The sequence below is a fragment of the Elephas maximus genome, chromosome 8, assembly GCF_024166365.1.
Source record: "Elephas maximus indicus isolate mEleMax1 chromosome 8, mEleMax1 primary haplotype, whole genome shotgun sequence".
Lineage (NCBI taxonomy): Eukaryota > Metazoa > Chordata > Mammalia > Proboscidea > Elephantidae > Elephas > Elephas maximus.
Genome location: NC_064826.1, coordinates 83,310,305 through 83,332,170, shown reverse-complemented (window position 1 = coordinate 83,332,170; position 21,866 = coordinate 83,310,305). Strand labels below are relative to the sequence as shown.

Here is a 21,866-nt window from a genome sequence, read left to right as displayed (position 1 = left end):
TAAGTGGGATTGTGTGAGTGTAACACTAGTGTGGAGACAGCCAGATTTAGGTTGGCAGCAGAAAGAAAGGCAAATGGTTTGTTTTCCTTTGGGAAAGTACCCCGCCCAGGTTTTTAGAACTTGTTTGTACCTAAAAGCTTTCTTTTCAACTAGATCAAGTATTTGCTTTTCTGAGCTGACTCAAGCAGTTAGATGAGCAATAAAGTTTGTCAGTTCTGGTCTGCCATATTGTGGTTTAAAAGTTTCTCTGTTTAGAGAAAAAAAAAAAATTTCTCATGATGATTCATCTTCATACAATAAATCTGGTACATATACCACAAGTTTTAAATTGTTAAGTATTTCAATAAATGAGTGTATTACATAGGCCTAGACACAGAAGGGGTAGTCACTGGGAATGTATAGACTAGATCAGAAAGAGAGTTGACATTTTATTTTAATGTATTGGAAGTGCCAATGGCCTGTCTACCTTATAAAATTGTCTTTGAAATAAGTTGCAGATCTTTAGCAGAGTGTACCAATCAGCATTTCTGGATAAAGAGTCGATACATTTATTTCAGTTTAATAGAAGATAAGTAGTGTGGGGGCCACGTGAAGTGGGGAGGTTCTGCTGTAGACAGAAAGTTTGCGAGAAGATTCTGATGGAGGAAAGCAATGACAGGCAGGATATGTTTTGTAAATTTAGCAAATTATTCAAAGAAGTGGAGGCGGCAGGCTAAAAACGGTGGGCTCTCAAAAGACAGCAAGTCTTGGAATAGAGGTGTAAAGAGCTTTAAACATGGGTTGGAAGCTCAGTAACTGTTAGTTTCTCCGTGCTTTTTCCCATTCTGCAGTGGAAAATGATAATAGTTCCCTATTGTGCTTAAGCATATATGGGTGATGGTGCTGCTTACTGGATTGTAGGAAAAATTAGCTCCTACAATTCAAATCATTCAGCAAATACTTATTAAGTTATAAATATGTAAATATCTATAAACAAATGAATAGAAAGATAATCTTGATGTGAGGTTGTACCCTAAATGCAGTGACAGTAAAACAGCATAAGCTGCCAGCACTGCCCTCAAGGGGAGAATGTGCACACAGGAAGACAACCACCAACACAAAACAGACCAGGAGCTGCCACACAAACAGCAGGTGGGAAGAGCTTCACCCGGGAAGGGACTGCACAGACCTGGGCTGTGATGCCAGAGTGAGATTCAGGAAAGCATCAAGGAAGATGGCGGGCTTTCAAATAATGTGGAGAAGAGTGTGAGCAGAGGCAGGGATTTGAGTGACAGGTTCTTCCGACACACAGATGTTGCTAAATCGAAGAGGCCCTGTAGGGAGATGGAAAGAACATAATAGAAACCCATTGGAACCAGATTGTGGTGGACCCAGAAGGCCAGACTGGGGAATTTGGATTGACTCACGTAAGGAATAAGAGACCTACTTTAAGTGGAGGGGGTGGTATCGTGAGATTTGTTTAGTTCAAGTTTGCAGGATGGCCTGAAGGGGGCATCACTGGAGCGCAAGGAAACCTGTTGAGACTCTGAAGCAGCAGTTCAGGCGTGTAGTGATGAAGGCCTGAGTTAGAGCGACTGGAGTGGAAATGAAAAGGAAAGAAATGGAATCAAAATCTCAATAAGAATAGAATGTCAAGTAAAAAACAAAACAAAACAATTTTTCTATCGTACTCTGTAGATTGGGGGCTCCCAATCTACAGAGTAAAACCCAGTAATTTTTTTGGTTACTGGGTTTTACTCTGTAGATTTGGAGCCGTTCAAATGGCATATCCTTTTCCATTATATGAATTGTGGCCTGATACTTACATTGAGCAAGAATAAGGATGCTAATTCCCTATGGCCTATGGCTTGAGAATTGGGCTAATTTTTTTTTTTTTTTTTTTGCATGGACAACCACTGGGCCTGCCACTATTGCATACATTTTGCCCTTTTGTTACAAAGATTGATTTGGTTCAAAGATTTCTACTTGGTTCTAACTTTTCCCCGTTTCTTTCTTTTAAAATAGACTCTATCACGGAGAATTTCCAACCCATATCTTGACCACACTCCTTCCCAGGTATGATTCTCTTCTCTCTTAGTGCATGTTCTATAACAAGGATTCACCAATTTTGGCATAGAATGCCCTAGTTACAGCTGTTCCCTTTGATCCTAACCTCATGGAGTTTTGGAGGGTGCTGCAGTGCTCACACCGCCACCTTCAGCTGGGGGTGGCATGACATAAGGCGTTTGAGATGTTCAGATGATGAACTGTCTGATAGTACAACATTCCCTGTGTGCTCATTGGTAAGGAAAGCTGAGGATGCCTTCACTGTGTTGTGTCAAGGAATTGTCAGCAAAGACGTGCATATTTTTAAAGAATAACAGGCACCTGTGAGCTTTGCGAAGGCAAGGGACGTTTTCTACCTCGTTCACCACTGTAACCCCAGCGTCCAGAAAGGGGCCTGGCACTTGGTGGCTGCTCATTAAATGTTTTTTGAATGACTGAATGAACTAACGTGATATCAGGACTGGCCAGGTGTCAGCTGACTCACACCTCTTTTGTGGTAATACTTCCTGTAACCTGAGTTGTTGCAGTTTTTTTTTTTAGTTTTAACATGCTAAAAATAAGTTATTTCCTGGCCTCACTTTTTCATCAGATTCTGTTTAGGAGATGATCGCAGGAAAATGAGAGAAATATTGAAGAAGCATAAGGTTCCCTGTCAAGTTACAATCAATATATTATCAATCTGTTTGCTTTGAGAGAAGATACAAAATATTTCATAGGCTCTAAAAGAGTGCACCAAGAAACAAGTAAAAAATATGTAAGTGCCCACCCTTAAAATATACTAATTTTCGTGGGCCCTTTCCTTATGAAGACAGCTCATTTTCACTTAGTTTTCTTTGTGAAACAGCGTTGTATGTTAGCGGAACGTGCCAATTATGTAGGAAGGAGGTCATATATAAAGTAGGACCTAGAGCTCTCTAGAGGAAACCCTGGTGGCGTAGGGGTTAAGAGCTATGGGTGCTAACCAAAAGGTTGGCAGTTCAAACCCACTAAGTGCTCCTTGGAAACCCTACAGGGGCAATTCTACTCTGCCTGTAGGGTTGCTATGAGTCCAACTGGACGGCGAGTTTTTTGGTTTTGTTTAGAGCTATGTAGAGCTAAGAAATACCCTCCTTCATGCTCCAAGAATCAGAGACTTGTATGGGGGAATTAGAAGATGAAAAAAAAAAACAAAATTTTTATCTGATGGTTGGAATCATGAAGTAGATGAAACAAGGGCGTTTGGAATTAACTGTGAACTCTGCAGTTGAGTGAAGCTGAAACGCAAAGCTGACAGCAGCCTGTTATCAAATTGTGTCATGTTTCAAGATGTTCACAAGATAGGGGAAAAAAAGAATTATTTTCACATGTTCCAAGACTTTTCCATGAGTATTTTATCCATAGGGCAGATTTAATACGTGATATAAGTATTTTTCAATTTGATGTATTGATAGACACATTGTAATAAAAATAGTGGATATTTTATACCAAAAACCTTGTTGTAAAAGGAGATTTCATCTTTATAGCTAAATAAAGCAGCCTAGCATTTGGAAAATAGTGATTGTAGCTTAATAGCATAAATAGACCAATAGAAGAAATAAAGACGGTAAATGTAGGTCTGTAGATACATAGACTAAAATATAAATATAATTATAGGGATTTGGTGTTGATTTTTTATACATAGCATGTTTTTGGTAGCTCACAAATTGTCACATTTGCAGTTCTGAATTTATGGTGAATGCTTGTCTTTTCCATTTAGATTTATGGAGAGAGTTCTTCTTGTGCAGGAAAAGCACTGAGGAATATTATTATTGTTCAGGCAGCTGACCTGATAAAGGACAGAGTGAACCTCAAGGGATTTTACAGGTAACACAGTTTTCTAACACCTCATCAAAAAATTCTCTTTGAGGAAAAAAAAAAACAAACTTATGTTACAATTGTAACCTTGATCAAAGAGAGATGGGCAATATCAATAGTAGTAGTAGCTTGTTAAGGAGCCCTGGTGGCGCAGTGGTTCAGTGCTCAGCTGCTAACCGAAAAGTTGGCAGTTTGAATCTACCCAGGGGCTCTGCAGGAAAAAAGACCTGGCAATGTGCTCCTGTAAAGATTGCAGCCTACAGGACATATCCCAGAAGGGTCTAATCTCTAAAATTCATAGAATACTTCAACACCTCAACAACAAAAAGACAAATAATCCAATTAAAAAATGGGCAAAAGATACGAACAGACACTTCACCAAAGAAGACATTCAGGTGACTAAATAGACATATGAGGAAATACTTGAGATTACTTGCCACTAGAGAAATGCAAATTAAAACCACAATGAGATACCATCTCACCCTGATATTACTGGCACGAATTAAAAAAATAAAAAAACAGAAAATTACAAATGTTGGAGAGTTCATGGGGAGATTGGAACTCATGCACTTCTGGTGGGAATGTAAAGTGGTATAACCATTGTGGAAAACAACATGACACCTCCTTGAAAAGCTAGAAATAGAAATACCATACAATCCAGCAATCCCACTCCTAGGAATATATCCTAGAGAAATAAGAGCCATCACACAAATAGACATATGCACACCCATGTTCATTGCGGCATTATTCACAATAGCAAAAAGATGGGAACAACCTAAGTGCCCATCAACAGATGGATGGTTAAACAAATTATGGTACGTACACACAATGAAATATTATGCAACAATAAAGAACAGTGATGAATTGGTGAAACATCTGTCAACATGGATGAATCTGGAGGGCATTATGCTGAGTGAAATAAGCCAATCAAAAAAGGACAAATATTGTATGAGACCACCATTTTAAAAACCCAGGGAAAGGTTTCCAGAGAGAAAAAAACAATCTTTGATGGTTATGAGGGAGGGGAGGGAAAATCACTAGGTAGTAGAGAGGTGTTAACTTTGGTGAAGGGAAAGACAACACACAATATAGGGGAAGTCAGCACAACTTGACCAAACCAAAGTCATAGAAGCTTCCTAGACACATCCAAACACCTTAAGGGACCGAGTTGTGGGGGCTGAGGGCTGAGGGCTGAGGACCATGGCCTTGGGGGACATCTAGGTCAATTGGCATAACATAGTTCATAAAGGAAATGTTCTACATCCTGCTTTGGTGGGTAGTGGCTTGGGTCTTAAAAGCTTGTGAGCGGCCACCTAAGATGCATCTGTTGGTCCCATCATATTCGGTGCAAAGAAGAATGAAGAAGACCAAAGACACAAGGAAAATATTAGTCCAAAAAACTAATGAACCACATGAACCACAGCCTGCACCAGAAGGCTAGAAGAGCCCAGAAGAACTAGATGGTGCATGGCTACCATCACTGACTGCTCTGACAGGGAGCACAGTAGAGGGTCCTGGACACACAGCGGGAGAAAAATGTAGAACAAAATTCAAACTCACAAAAAAAAAAAAAACCGGACTTACCGGTCTGACAGAGAGTAGGGGAACCCCCAAGATGATCGCTCCCAGACACCCTGCTAACTCAGAAGTAGAGCTACTCCCGAAGTCCACCTTTCAGCCAAAATTTAGACAGGCCTATAAAACACAGTAACACTCCTGAGGAATGTGCTTCTTAGTTCAATCAAGTATACGAGACCAAATGAGCAGCACCTGTCCAAAAGCAAAGACAAGAAGGCAGGAAGGGACAGGAAAACTTGATGAATGGACATGGAGAACTCAGGGTGGAAAGGGAAAGGGAGAGAGTTCTGACACACTCTGGGGATTGCAACCAATGTCACAAAACAATGTGTATACATTTTTGAATGAAAAACTAATTTATGCTGTAAACTTTCACCTAAAGCACAACAAAATTAAAAAAAATAAAAGATTACAGCCTAGGAAACCCTATGGGGCAGTTCTACTCTGTCATATAGGGTCACTGTAAGTTGGAATTGACTCAGCAGTACACAGCAAGAACAACAGGAACAGCTTGTTTGTTTTAAGTGTCTATTTGGAATACTAGTGGTGACTTTTCATTAACCTTGGCTGTGGATTTAAATTGGAGTCTTGGTTCTAAAGTGAAGGTATGGAATCCCTAGCTATAAGTGTGGTTGGACACCTGAGAAAGTCTTTGCACTGATTCTTCTAAGGTATGATACTTTATAATATTTTTATTGTGTGTGTGTATGTGTGTTGCACTGGGACTCCCATAAATGAAGGTTCTCCTTCAGACACCTTGTCAAGGCTCTTCGAGGACTGGTGGGAGGCCCGCAGACAGAGAGAATGAGGATTGCTGTTACTCTCCGGGGAGAAGTAGTCCCGCAGTAAGAGTGAGGTGGGAGTTCCTAGGGATGCAGTTCTCTGCCTTAGCTGGTGAATAAGGGCAGAGGAATTAGAGTAAACCAGTGCCTTAATGGCCAGTTTTAAAGTACAGCTTGAGCAACAGAGTGGTCACTTAGAAAGTGTGGAGCACATGTTTTTATCTCATGGAGCAGTTAAAAGACAAAAAACAAAAGTGAGTTATGGTAGCAGTGACAACAGCAACCAAAATACATGTATGTATATGTAGGTATGTATACATACGTGTATATATATGAGTTCATGTGTGTGTATATAATTAAAAAATATATATGTATATATGAACATGTGTGCATATATATAATAAAAAAAGGGTCACAGGATCTGATACTTCTTAGATATAACCAATCACCTAATAGGGTTAGTTTTTTTGGCTTGAAAACTTAGAGTCATAGTCTCATGGGACAACTTGGTCAGTTGGCATAATATAGTTCATAAAGTTCACATGCTATGTCCTAGTCTGCTGAGTAGCATCTGGGGGTCTTAAAAACTTTTGAGTTACCCTGCTAATTCAGAACTGAAGCCATTCCTGAAGTCCACCTTTCAGCCAAAGATTAGACAGGCCTATAAAACAAATAATAACATGTGAGGAACTTGCTTCTTAGTTCAATCAAGTATACAACACCAAATGGGCAACACCTGCCCAAGAACAAAGACAAGAAGGCAGGAAGGGACAGGAAAACTGGTTGAATGGACACAGAGTATCCAGGATGGAAAGGGAAAGGGGGATAGTGCTGACACATTGTGGGGATTACAACCAATGTCACAAAACAATTTGTGTATAAATTTTTGAATGAGAAACTAATTTTGCTGTTAACTTGTACCTAAAACACAATAAAATTAAAACCAAAAAACTTTTGAGTGGCCATGTAAGATACAATTATCGGTCAGTAGTTGTCTGGAGCAAAAAAGAAAGAAGGAAACCCAAGATTCAGAGAAGGAACTGATCTACAGGACTAATTGTCGACATGAACCATAGCCTCCTCTACCCTGAGACCAGAAGAACTAGATAGTCCCCAGCCACTACTACCATATCTTCTGAACAAGACCACAATAGATGGTTCCTGATGTTGTTGTTAGGTACCTTTGGGTTGGTTCTGACTCTTAGTGAGCCTATGCACAACAGAACGAAACACTGCCTGTCCTGCGCCATCCTCACAATTGTTGCTCTGCTTGAGCCCACTGTTGCAGCTACTGTGTCAGTTCATCTCATTGAGGATCTTCTTCTTTTTCACTGACTCTCTGCTTTACCAAGCATGATGTCCTTCTCTAGGGACTGATTCCTCCTGACAATGTGCCCAAAGTATGTGAGATGTAGTCTCACTATCCTTGCTTCTAAGGAGCATTCTGGTTGTACTTCATCCAAGACAGATTTGTTCTTTTGACAGTCCATGGTATATTCAATATTCTTCACCAACACCACAATTCAAAGGCATCAGTTCTTCTTCGGTCTTCTTTATTAATTGTCCAGCTTTCGCATCCGTATGAGAGAATCAAAAACACCATGGCATGGGTCAGGTGCACCTTAGCCCTCAGGGTGACATCTTTGCTTTTCGACACACTTTAAAGAGGTCTTTTGCAGCTGATTTGCCCAAGCATCTTTTGATTTCTTGACTGCTGCTTCTATGGGTGTTGATTGTGGATCCAAGTAAAATGAAATCCTTGACAACCTCAGTCTTTTCTCTGTTCATCATGATGTTGCTTATTGGTCCAGTTGTGAGGATTTTTGTTTTATGTTGAGGTGTAATCCATACTGAAGGCTGTGGTCTTATGATCTTCATCAGTAAGTGCTTCAAGTCTTCTTCATTTTCAGCAAGCGAGGTTGTATCATCCGCATAACACGGGTTGTTAATGAGTCTTCCTCAATCCTGATGCCCCATTCTTCTCAGATTATCTGCCCAGCATATGATTGAATAGGTATGATGAAAGGATACAACCCTGACTCACACCTTTCCTGACTTTAAACCATGTGGTATCACCTTTTTCTGTTTGAACAACTGCCTCTCCATCCATGTACAGATTCCTCATGAGCACAATTAAGTGTTCTGGAATTCTCATTGTCTGCAGCGTTATCCATAATTTGTTATCTACACAGTTGAATGCCTTAGCATAGTCAATAAAACACAGGGAAGCATCTTTCTGGTATTCTCTGGTTTCAGCCAGGATTCATCTGACATCAGCAGTGATACCCCTGCTTCCATGTCCTCTTCTAAATCTGGCTTGAGTTTCTGACAGTTCCCTGTCAACATACTGCTGCAGCCGCTTTTGAATGATCTTCGGCAAAGTTTTCTTTGCATGTGATGTTAATGATATTGTTTGATAATTTCCACATTGGTTGAATCACCTTTCTTGGAAATGGGCATAAATATGGATCTCTTTCAGTTGGTTGGCCAGGTAGCTGTCTTCCAAATTTCTTGGCATAGATGAGTGAGCACTTCCAGTGCTGCATCCATTTGTTGAAACATCTCAATTGGTATTTTGTGAATTCCCGGAGCCTTGTTTTTTGCCAATGCCTTTAATGCAGCTTAAATTTCTTCCTTCAGTACCATTGGTTCCTGAGCATATGTTACCTCCTGAAATGGTTGGATGTCAATTCTTTTTGGTATAGTGACTTTGTGTATTCCTTCCATCTTCTTTTGATGCTTCCTGGTCGTTTAATATTTTCCCCGTAGAATCCTTCAGTATTGCAACTTGAGGCTTGAATTTTTTCTTCAATTCTTTCAGCTTGAGAAATCCTGATATAAAGAGAGAAAAATATGGAACAGAAGTTCAAAAATTCTCAAAAAGTCTAGACTTACAGGACCCACTGAGATAGGAGGAATCCCTGAGACTATTGCCCTGAAATATTCTTTAAGCCATGACCCAAAACTATCCCTTCAAGTCACCTTTTAGCTAAATAGCAGGTTAGATCATAAATTAATGAATATTGCCCATGAGTACTGAGCTTTGTTAGAAGATCATTTATATGAGACCAAATGGTCAACAAATACTCTAAAAGCATAGATGAGAAGGTTGGGGGAATGTGAGACTAGGTTCATGGTAAAGGAACAACCAGAATGTAAATAATGAGAATGTTGATGCGATGTGAGGAATGAAACCAATGTCACTGAGCAATATGTGTAGGAATTGTTGAATAGGAACCTATTTTGCAGTGTATACTTCCACTGAAAATACAGTAAAATACTATTAAAAAAAACAAGAGAGTCATGGGAGTCAGTATAGATTATCAGCTTTTTATTTTTCCAAGTAAAGACATTAAGACCACCCCAAACTCTACCAAAAAAAAAAAAAAGGAAAAAATCATATTATTATTATCGTTGTTCTTTTTTCAAGAAATGACATTGTAATACCATTAAGAGTAGGAAGGGTACTGAGAACAAAAGATGCACAAAAAGTTGGGAGGTTTATTAGTATAAAGGATATTCGTTTAATTAAAGTTAGCTATATGATATTCCTTTTTTTTTTTTCCCATTTGCCACAGATGAGGAAAAATTTCATCATGACATGGTTTTGGAAGGAAACTCCCTTTTTATTAAGGCATAGTTTACATTCAGTAAAATGCAAAAATTCGAAGTGTACAGGTTGATGAATTTTTAATTATTACACACTTGTATAACTGTTATTCACATCAAGATACAGAGGATTTTCCCACCACCAGCAAGTTCCTTTATGCCCTTAACCAGTCAATAACCATGCCTTGTAACCAGTTTCTTTTTAACATCAAAAACATGGCAGAATCTGTATCCTTCAAATCAGAAAACCAAATCCATTGCCCTCGAGTAGATTGTGACTCATACAACCTTATAGGACAGAGTAGAACTGCCCCATGGGGTCCAAGGCTGTACATAAATCTTTACAGAAGTAGATTGACACATCTTTCTCCCATGGAGCAGCTGGTGGGTTCAAACCACTGATCTTTTGGTTAGCAACCAAGTGCTTAACCACTGGGCCACCAGGGCTCCTTTCTGTATTCTTAAACCCAGACCCATTTGCCGTCAAGTCGATTCCGACTCATAGCAACCCTATAGGACGGAGTAGAACTGCCCCATAGAGTTTCCAAGGAGCGCCTGGCGGATTTGAACTGCTGACCCTTTGGTTAGCAGCCGTAGCACTTAACCACTATGCCACCAGGGTTTCCTCTGTATTCTTAAAAAAAAAAAAAGAGCCATTAATTAAACAGATACATGGGGAGAGGGGAAGACTACAATGAATTAACAGTTTAAAATCTGATATTTAGTCATATTAGCATATGTTTGGAAAATATGCCATAGGTTAGACATTATTGATTCTGTTTACAAACAGTGCTTTTGTGTATATGGACTTGTGAACCGCTTAAAAAAGCTTCAAGATCCATCCTCCTGCCCCCAGCAGGGATTCATGGCTTAAGGGCTGAGACGTACTAGTTTCTCTCCTCTACCAAGTGGACATGACAGGAAGAAAGCCCGGCTGTGGTCGATGGTTGGACTGCTTCACATAGAGCCTCATCTTGTTTTAAATAAATGATATCAACTTTAGACATTGTCTGATGTTTCTTCATTTTTTAAACTGAAGTTGTATGTATAAGTTTTTGAGTCTAGTTGTGAGCAAGCTTGTAAGGATTCATTTTAGCTGTCACTCAAGGCTATGTGCAAAGTCTATCATTGTTCTCAGGTTTCTTTCTTTCTTGTGGTCTCCATGGATATAGACTGAAGAAAGAATCAGAAAGTGTACATTGATCAGGTTGATGGATAAAGAGCCATCTATCCAAGTTATATTTAGTGGGAATAGAAATGGGGAGAGAGCATGTGCTTTGCTATTTTAGGTCCCTGATGGTTGGGCCAGAACCTCTTTTGTTTTATAATCTAAAGACTGATTAACATTCTGAGTTTAAAGACAAAGTGCTGGTATAATTGCCTGGAGTGGATCATTTCCATTTGTCTAGTAGCAAATTGAGATGACATGTTGCCTATGTACCATGTGAGGATTCACTTTCAAAACTTTACAGTGTTTTCTGTCTATTTTATACTATAGGAAAAAATCATACTGGTTTCTGAGACTTCATTCCTTTACACAAATTAGTCATTAAATACCACCACCCATTCGTATTGGAGATTAGGGGCCTGTTTGTACTACCATGCATTAATTGCTAAAAACGTGAACTGAGACAGAAGGGGACCAAGAGAAGCCAATGTTTTAATTCCAGAGATTGGTAAAATTTATGTTTGTCACAGTGGCCTTGTAGCGAATCACCTCCATGACACAATGTCCCTACCTAGCATTGCAGCTGTAGTTAGATCTACATGTACGGGGAACAGCTTCTGGATACAGTACAAGGCTGAGAATACAGTGGGGTAAAATCTGCTGTTGGTATTCAGATTGCTCCCTTCCAACCATCTCTGTTTTCTTCCTTGCTGCTCTCCCCTGAGTCCTGTGAATGTAGGCATTTTAACCCATTGTTGCAGATATGCTCAGCAAGTTAGAGACTAGGAGTAAATGCAGAGAGGCAGCTCACCTCATTTTGTTTGCTTTGGTGATATTAATGATAGTGGTTATCCTTATCCCTAAAGTTGTTTTCCTTGGTGCAGATGGATCATTGAAAGTGGTTTGAAATATAACTTGATGAAGTTGGGGTGGGAGTAGATAGGGATTGTGTGCGACTGAAATAGTAGCTTGCCCTGAGTGTGGGGCCCAGTTATTAATTAATGTTCTCATGGCAATACTGTGTTTTAGCATATTGACTCAGTGCCCTGCCCTTTAAAACAGAGGGAGCAATTCCCAATGAGGAGGCAGAGCTAGGGGCTTAGGGCCTTGCAGCTGTAAGTGTGGTCTCTGGTATCACCTGTTAAGGGATGAGGACTCTCAGGCGCCATCCAGCCTACTGCATCAGAAGCTGTACTTTAACAAGACACCCTTAGGTGACTTCTATGCACAATTTTGAGAAGCCCCAGTTTAAGAAACTTCTTCCCTGTCACCTATGACCAAGCAGATCTATTCATCTAGCCACCTTTTACAGACTGGCAGTTTTAGTTTGTTTGGTAAATGTTTTGTTGTTCTGAAAATATCCATGGGATAAAAGCTCTTTATATGCCCAAAGATACTGGCTAATTGACAGAGGTGTTGAGGAATTAATTAGTTAATTAACACTTGGAGCATTTAACATGGAAGGTGTCCTGTAGAATTAGAACTTCGTTTTGACTGCTTGGTCTAGTTGCCTGTTTTGTTGTGATCTGTTTTCTCGTCTTGTTTTTAAAAAAAATCCATATATTTGACTGTTAATCTTTTTAATATCTTAATGCTAGCCTGCAACTGAACATGTCTGGAACTAGCTTAATTGCTTTAGTGTGTCTTTCAAATAGTGATGCTTTACCAAAAAAAGTATTCTTTTATAAAAAACTAAAATATTTGATCAAATATCTCAGTGGAAAAGCTTACTACCTTATTTTTCCTTCATCCCAGGAAATGTAGAACTTCAGGGCATTTCTTCATATTGTTGGTCACTGTGCAATTCCGAGGCATTTGCAGTTATGCCAATCACAAGAGCCAGCAAGATAGACTATTTTTCTCTTGTAGGAATACAAATAAATGATGACATTGCTTCGTCTTTGAATACCAAATATAGAATAAAGATAGCCATTTACATGATACATCATTCTCTCTTTTAGTATTTTGATGACATTTTATCATAAGGGAAGTTGAGATTCAGTTAAACTTCTGCCAATGAAAAAACATATTTCAGAAAGTTTTTTTTTTTCCAACTGAGGCTGATAAGGAATAGTAGGCATGAAGATACTGCTTGTAATACACAAATTGAAGCATTCTTTGAATACAGTTGTGTATTTTCAGGCAGCTTACAGAGATGTATTTCTCCATGTGGTTAATGGAATCCATCACACACATGTGGGTTTGTGGGTGTATGACCTAGGATGTTTAACTAGACTACATAGATTGTATTAAAGAGATTAACAGTCAAATTTATTATTGTTCTTTGAAACAATTTTTTTTTTTTTAATTTAGTCTCTATTTAAAGAGTAGCAAATAAAAGTATACCTAGCCATGATCAGAACTTTGTCTAACCTTCTCGGAATCAGTTTGTTCTCAAAGGGACTAGGTAGAAAAATCTGTAAATGGTTGACCCAATGTTTATCACTACCAACTTGAGGTTCATGTTTCGCCAAGGCAGAAGCATTATCTTTGTATATGGGCTACTAAATGTATTCCTTTGTTTATTCAAACAATTTTTTTTTTTGTAAACTTAATGTGTGTCATGTTGTTGTTGTTAGGTGCCGCTGAGTCAATTCTGACTCATAGCCACCCCATGTATAACAGAACAAAACACTGCTGGGTCCTGCACCATCCTCACAATCATTGTTATGCTTGAGCCATTGTTGCAGTCGCTGTGTCAGTCCATCTCATTGAGGGTCTGTGTTATGGACTATTCTAATAGGGATTTAAAAATGAGTTATACAAAATCTCTTGTTAACTCTCTAAGAAGGTTGCAGCTGCATCCCTATTTTTTCACGGTGGCAGTAGGGCATACCTTCCTAAACCTGTGTTCTTTGAAAATTATTTTCTAGGGGAAGAGGTAGATATTATTCATTTGGAAAAAAGTATAATTACTAAATGTTAAGTGCTTTGAAGGGAAGGTCCAAGAGAATCTGACACTAAGTTTCTCTAAGGAAGTGATATTTGAGCTAAAATTTGAAAGATGAATGAGGAATATGTAATTTATTCCTTGGGTTGCTTGTTTAAAAAGCAAGCCCATGAAAGAAATGTTAAGTGTCATTTTTTTGGACAAATTAATGGCAACAATATTTTACTGTGATTTTCTTTGCTTTTGTTCAGGAGAAGCTGCGTTGGATCAGAACTCGTAGACTGGCTTCTAGAACACTGCCCTTTTGTCCAATGCAGATCGATGGCTGTAGGGGTCTGGCAGCTCCTACTGGATATGGGAATTATGTCGTCAGGTTAGTTCTGTATGTTTTGAAGTCACAGCACCATTTTATTATGTTATCAGATGAAAATGTCCTTGATTGTCTAAAGGATGTTACAGTCTGGATGGAAATTGTTTTTACAGGTAAATATTTGCATTCTCTTATTTTATAAATAAAAGTAGCAGGTCATTTTTTGATTTGGTTTTTTCTCTCATATCTTTTGTAAAAAAAAAAAATAACTTGCTGACTGATAGACTTTCTTACTCCCACCCTTCTCTACTCAAAATGCTGCTCACAGGCTTTTTTTTTTTTAATCAGTGACATCTTTAGTTGCTCTAAATGTGATTTATCTTGCTGTACTTAGAGTAATCATCAGAAACTGATTTTGTAAGTGGAATGTGTATGCCATTTTAATTCAGACTTAGTAATCGTGAACGGTTAGAGATAGGACCCATGGAAATGAGCTGTTCAAACAGAACAGAAAATAGATGTTAACTAGAAACTAAAATAGATAGTATCTCTTAGTTGAGCCCAGGGAATTGAAGGATTCAGGCACTGTGAATACTTAACTTTTTTACTCAGTTGCTAGTCGGTTACTACGAAGCTCTTTCTTTTTTTTTTTTCCTCTCTCTATTTTTTATAGATAATAAATATTGAGGGCCAGAGAACATAGGTTCGAGAAGGCAAACCCCTGGTACCACTGTGAAAAAATGGTGCAGATGGGGAGGCGGCCACAATCTTCTTAGAGAGGAAATAATACCTAGCACCTAATGCTCTCCTTTTAGAAAACCAGTTAACTAGGTTTATCCAAGGAGCCCTGGTGGCACAATGGTTAAGAGCTCAGCTGCTAACTGAAAGGTTGGCAGTTCAAATCCACCCATTGGCTCCGCAGGAAACCTAGGAAACCCTATTCTATCACATGGGGTCGTGATGAGTTGAACTTGATTTGACAGCACCCAACCACAGCAACCTTGGAAGAAGAGAGGTATTATTATCTCACATGCTAGATTTAGGCTTCTGTTGCCGAAATATTTTGTGTTAAGTTTCTTTGGAAAAGCCTCTGGTTCTTGTTTCCTTTAAACGGGATTTCTCAATGTTAACAGTTGACATTTTGGGATAGATGATTCTTTGTTGTGGGTCCTGTGTATTGTAGGATTTTTAGCAACATCTCTTTATCCACTAGATGCCAGTAGCAACCCCCAGTTATGACAGTCAAGCACCATCTCCAGACATTGCCACCCCAGGGGACAAAATCACCCCCATTGAGAACCACTGCTCTAGAACTTGCCACCATGCTGCATTTGTGTACCACTAAAATAAAATCCCTGAGTGGTGCAGACAGTTAACACTTCTCAGCTGCTAACCAAAAAAGTTGGAGGTTTGAATCCACCCAGAGGAGGGACCATGAAAGAAAGACCTGGTGAACTACTTCCAAAAACAGCCACTGAAAACCTTAAGGAGCACAATTCTACTCTGCTTGGGGTCTTCGTGAGTTGGAATTGACTCGACAGCAACTGGTTTGGTTTTTAAAGTAATTAAATTACATTATGGTTCACTTTGGGTCGCTAAAAAAATTTCTCACCACCCTCTTTGAATTACCATTGATTTCGTCTGTATCTGTCTATGAAGCAGAAAAATTATAAAATACATGTAAATATGGTGGCCAGAGCTTCAAGTAATAAAAACAGACTGGCCAGTAAGTCCTTTTCAGTTTAATGAAGTTGTGAAAAGGAGTGGGCTTAGAATGCATATTTGTAGTAGTCCTACTCCTGGCTTCTTCCTCCTAGGCCTTTCAAGTTATTATTTAGTTTTTGACTCTCTAAATAACATACTTTTTAAGACCCATCCACGCCTTTTTTGTTTCCAATAGTGGACCGGCATCTGCACTTTCAAGATACCTATGTTTTCTACCAGTTTTCATCTGATGAATGTAGCTGCCTGTACTGTGAATTTGAAAGAGAAGAAGAATGGCAAAATGGGGTCAAGCTTTTACTGCACCTTGTGCCTCTCATTCCTGCTAGATCTGGCATATGTGAACTGTAAGTAGATCCCACTTTGTTTGAGAAGTGATTTTCACTTAGAGAGCATTTACTGGTGTGCCAGGGACTATGCTCTGCCCTTGATGATCACTATTGTTTAAGAGTTAGTTAAACTATTCCCATTTTTTCAGATGCAAGTTCAGAAAGATAAATGGCTAAAAATGAAATACACCTAAGAAATGTCTAAACTAAGAATCAAACCCCAGAAGCCCATGCCTCACCAGCCGTGCGAGTCGCCATATGAGTACATGATCTGAAATGGGGACAACACATGGTTTGGCTCAAGTTGGGATAAAATAATAACTCCCTTCTTATCCAATATCCAAGGCGTGACTTTCTTTCCCTAAGAAAGAGCTCAGGAAACATTTTTAAAAATAATCTAGAAGCAACATTTGGCAAATTAAAACACATGAGTCATTATCATATGAAGATACTGAATTGCCATATGATGACAATGAATTAAAGCTAATTAATTAGAGAGGCTTTGGGAACAGGATTTGAGTCATGATATGGCAATTCTGACATGCCTTTGTTTATCTGTAGCCATATGACAAACTTTGTATTGTAAAGTGCAGATTAAAATTTGAATTACTAATTTTTACAAATGGAGAACACTTCAGTTTTCAGAATAGTTTCACATACTGTTGAATCTTTAAGTTCTGTGAGTTAGGAGGGCAGGTGGTATTGTTCTCGTCTCCTAAGAAGGTAGATTCAGAGAGAATACCCTACAACCATCACAAAGATGTTAGTCTTATTGGTTTAAAAAGTGGTAGTTGATACTGAACCATTAATACAGACTGTTTTCTTTGGAAACAAAGTATCAGAATATTATGAGACACTGTACATTTAGAAAAATTGCTTGTCGAAAATGTATGCCAGGCACTGGACTAAATGATTTATGTGCAGTATTTCATCTTCGTATGAATTCTGTAAGACAGGTACTATTATTATCCCTACTTTATAAGCAAGGAGCCACAGAGATCAGGTGATCTCTCCAAGAGCATCCGGTAGTCTCACACAAGTTGTGAGTAGAGTCTTAGGGTTTGAATCCATGTCTGTCTGGCTGTAATGCCCATGCTTTTAACATCTGCAAAAGTTATGGACTCATTCTAGCTTCCCCTTCTGAGAAGTTATAAATGTAAACTATAAAAGTGTTAGACCAAGTTCTGAAATGGTTATGAATTCCCCACCACCACCACTACAGTTTATGGTGGGCCTTGCAGTGGCAAAACAAAATTCAAATATAATTCATCACTCAATTAGTCTGAGCATGGAAAATGTTCTTTAATTTGCTCTTAATGTAGGTCAGAAGTGTCCCGAGAAACATTTCAATAAAAGTTAACAAGCTTTCTAGGAAGGAGTGGCATGCTTTTAAACTAGAAGTAGCTGCCACCGGCTTTGAGTCTGTGGGACTGGCACTCTCTAGCTGCTCTTCTCATCCACCTTCCTGTCCTGCACACGGGATGGGGCAGTGCACACAATTCCACGGACACACCCAGATTAACCGAGCGTGCTCAGATTATAAAGGCAGGTGAAATTAACTTGCAGGTAGTATTCATAATTACCTCCACCCCTTCTCCCCCAGTCAGAAGGGTGTTAGAATGCCAGTTGATGAAATGACATTGTTATAGGGGTAGCCCCAGTCATCTCTAATTTCTAAAAATGAAAATACTTTAAAAATTTGGGTCCCAACATTAACTGCAGATCACTTGCAGTCTTTTGTCAGCTGATCACTACAAACACAGTGTTATGGCTCTGTAGCTGAGCATCACTGTAGCATGCCGTGTTATCAGCAATTTTTTTTCTACTTTTGTATACATGTGCATATAGGAGTGATAACTGACTCCTACTGGGAGCTATGGACCTGTCTGTAATATATTATAGATACTATTATTTATATATATCATATATATAAATAATAGTATATTATAATAATTATAATATTATATATATAATATATATAATCACTACCTGAATATAAAAAGATAATATTACTGAACCATCGGAAGCCTCTTCTGGAGAGAAAGGATTTTTTTTTTTTTCCTATATTAGAGCTGTAAGCCACCTACTAACGTTGGTAGAATGCTTTTGACCAAATTTTGGAAAACCAAACTTCAGGTTATTCAGTCTAAGAATAAACTATGGTCAGAGAAAAAGATGACCAGGGATGTTGGCCTCTTTCGATTGTATTACCACAGCCCTTTACATGGTCCGATGCATAAGATCCCATCATACCTCTTGCTCTAATCTGACAGAGTTCATTCTTTCTAGCCCTCACTCCATTTGTACCATCATGTCAGTGTGATGTCCTTGCTCTTTCCTCTGCCTTTTACTTTGTCTATTCAAATTCTACCCACCTATCAAGGGGGAGCCCAAGTCCTTCCTTAACCACAGGACTTCTATGATGTCTCCAGTTCCCACGCTGATCTTACTGTTGTAACTTACTGCTCTTGCTGTTTGTACCAAAGATTTTCTATTCTTTTGTATCATTCTTTGTCCTGTATTGTTTCATTTTTATCCATTCTACTGAAATGCCTCCTGAAGTCTTCTTGATTCATTAACTTACATTGTCCGTTCATGTGCAGAAAGCCCTGCAGCCCTTTAAGCCACCTTTTGGATATTTGAAGGCTTTTGGTCTGCCTGTGTGCTTCTACATTAGGTCTGTCTCATTTGATATCTAATCTCTAAGTCTCCTTAAAACGATGCAAGGAAGCCTCTTAATATCTCCATGTAAACAGTTGTGTTCTGTACAAATACTAAAAAAAGGGGGCATTTTCTCATTTAAAAAAGAATAAATAAAGCAGGAGGAGAAATTGAAGCTGCTGCAGGTGTCTAGGCTAGTTTGAAGAAAAAGAATTTTTATTCTATACAAAATAACATTTATACCCAAACTGAGTAGGCAGTTTGGAAAGAACTGAGTGAGCCTGTTGTCAAGGGTACTTACTATCTTTGGGGGGAAAAAGTAACAGTCGTGGTATCTCGTTCAGATTAAAAGCCAAACCCAGTCACCCAGGATGTACCTTCTTCTAACTCCTCTTTTCTATGGGGAGAGAGCAGCACAGCTGAGGAATGATGAAGTAACCATGTGGGGAAGGCAGCCTGATAATTCCCTTAATACCAGCAAGACCTTTCTCTCTAATGCAAACTAGTTTGAGAATTTAGGCTGTGAGGAAGCTTGACTCTTTCAGTTCTACTGCTATTTCGGTAGCTTCTCGCTTGCCAGCAGTGGGAGTGGTAATGCTCTAAACAGACTGAGTCTAAGAGCTTTGAATATGTGAAACCATGTTCTACCAATTATAGGGCAGTTAACATTTATGTTGTTATTAAAAGAGTTATGTTGTTCTTTTTAGGTGCTGCCTAGTTGATTCCAACTCATAGCAACCCCATGCGACAGAGTAGAACTGCCCCATAGGGTTTTCTTGGCTGTAATCTTTACAGAAGCAGATCACCAGGTCTTTCTCCCATGGAGCTGCTGAGTGGGTTCAAACCGCCGGTCTTGCAGTTAACACCAGAGCTACCGCCAGAGCTCCTTAAAAGAGTTATAGTGAGCTGCTAAAATTTCACTCCTGCTACACTCAGATATGTAAAGAAAAATCTATCTTCTTTATTTTTCTCTGAGTATTCTGTTGTCTACATGAGTGTCCATCCTGCTGAGTGGCCAGAGAGAAGGAAAGGAAACCCCACAATTTTATTATAAGCCAGTGAAATTATTCTCATGCAGTACTTACTTACAAAAGTCGCTATAGTTAATTGTTTAGCATATTCTGGTAAGAGTTCAGTCTCTGCACCTCTCCCTGTTCCTCAGCAAATCAGCCTCTGGTGGATGGAGGAGTGGTGTGGTCCCCTTGACCCTGGCAGTGGAGGACATGAGAGCTCCTCTGTCAGGTAGGCCCTTCTTCCTCCTCACTGATCTTGCCTAGTGGTTGGGCAGTCAGCTCCCGAATGAGCCCTGAATGCCATTGGTCCTGGTATTCTGTTGACGTCTGCTGCAGAGCCTGGGGCTGGTATAACTTGGGTCTGTCTCTCTCTCAGCTGAATCACAGCCTGGTGGGCTTCTCTGGCTGATGTGTCCCTCCTCGATGCTACTGGCGTTGCTGACTCCCCTGAGGTCTGGCTGCAGCTCCCATAGGCATCCCATTCAGCCAGTTGAGCTTGCTGAAACAGCCTACCTCACAAGCTTCCTACCCTAACTTTTCCTGGTTCCAACCTATGGTTAAGCTTTAGGGGGTATACCTGTGCTTGGGTGTCCACACCACACAGGAACAGAGGATGACTTGGGAGAAAGTAGCTCAGACTCTTCCCTTAACCATACTGCATCTTCTAGTTTCTTTTACTGGGTCCATCCTTAGGTTGTGGTAAGGGTTGTCGGTGAGGTATCTTGGAGCCTAAATGAGAAGTCATTTGTTTTTTTTAACCACCTTCTTAACAAGGAACCCTGGCCTGTCTTCCAGTGTCTCTTTCCCTCTCCTTTCTTCTTTCCATAACCCGTCAGGACCAGAAGGAGTGAGCTTTTCTCTAACTTCCTTTGTAATGTCCAAGCAGAAGGGGCTAGCCTCAAGTGGTGTACTTCCTTTGTATCATCTTATTCCTGACACCAGCCACATGGCTAAATATTAAAGGACAGGGTATAAGAGAAGGAGCATTTCTTATTGCTTAAAAGGGAACCAAAATTGAAGATTATTTTTAAAAATATCATACCTGTTCATTGTTATTATTGTTACTGAACAGTGTACTTCATTGGCTGGTGTGCTAATATTCAGATTCCTCAGTGACCGCTGCTAAGGAAAGCTTAATGCAGTGGGGCACAGTGAATTTTGTAGCATCCATGATTCTGTGCTCCAGATAGAGAAGTGGAAGGCACTTGAGGTAGATGTGACAGTGAAGGCAGAAGACTGGTGGCATATTTGAGGCAGTAAATGGCAACATGATGTGGCTGGAACCATGGGCTGCAGCCAGGAGACCTCAGACTCTTCGGGGGAGAGAGGCAGGGCTCAGAGTGATTGCAGGGGTTCTGCAAATCTATAGGGGAACCGAGTAGTACCTTTACATGGAGCAAAAAGGATGTTTTACGTGTGTTGTTTTTAAACTGTATATAGATGCAGCTGAAATAAATAAAATACAGTTTAAGTTATCACTTGAATTCATAGTAACATGAATTATGTACTTGCTCAATCAACATATACAGAATCCATGGGCCTGTTTCGTTCTTTTGTATATAGAGTCACTACAAGTTGGAAGCGACTCGACGGCACCTGACAACAACAATCTTGAAAAAAATGTGGAACCACTGGCTTAGCCACTTGGCCTAAGCTTCCTTGGTGGTGACAACAACAATAAAATCTACAACAACAAAAATGATTACCACTTATAGAGCATTTACCATATACCAGCCACTGTTCTGAGCATTTTACTTATAATGACTCATCAAATACTTAAAAGAACCCTTCAAAATTACTGTTGTTATCATAATTTGACAGGTGAGGGAGATGAGGCAAAGCAGGTTATGTAACTTGCCAAAGGCACACAGCTTGTGAATTAATCCATGACAGGACTTTGTACTTGGTGGCAACTACATGAATTG

General features: G+C 39.4%; 1 protein-coding gene across 2 annotated transcripts in view; it reads left to right on the top strand.

The window, feature by feature from the left end:
- The window catches only part of RAPGEF5 (Rap guanine nucleotide exchange factor 5), a 271,965-nt gene that overhangs the window by 47,717 nt on the left and 202,382 nt on the right, over nt 1-21,866 (top strand). For both annotated transcript variants that reach the window (XM_049894492.1, XM_049894491.1), the window contains exons 2-5: nt 2,005-2,055; nt 3,782-3,888; nt 14,158-14,279; nt 16,117-16,285. In XM_049894492.1, the coding sequence (XP_049750449.1) occupies nt 2,005-2,055; nt 3,782-3,888; nt 14,158-14,279; nt 16,117-16,285 (449 nt within the window). The remainder of the gene's footprint in view (nt 1-2,004; nt 2,056-3,781; nt 3,889-14,157; nt 14,280-16,116; nt 16,286-21,866) is intronic.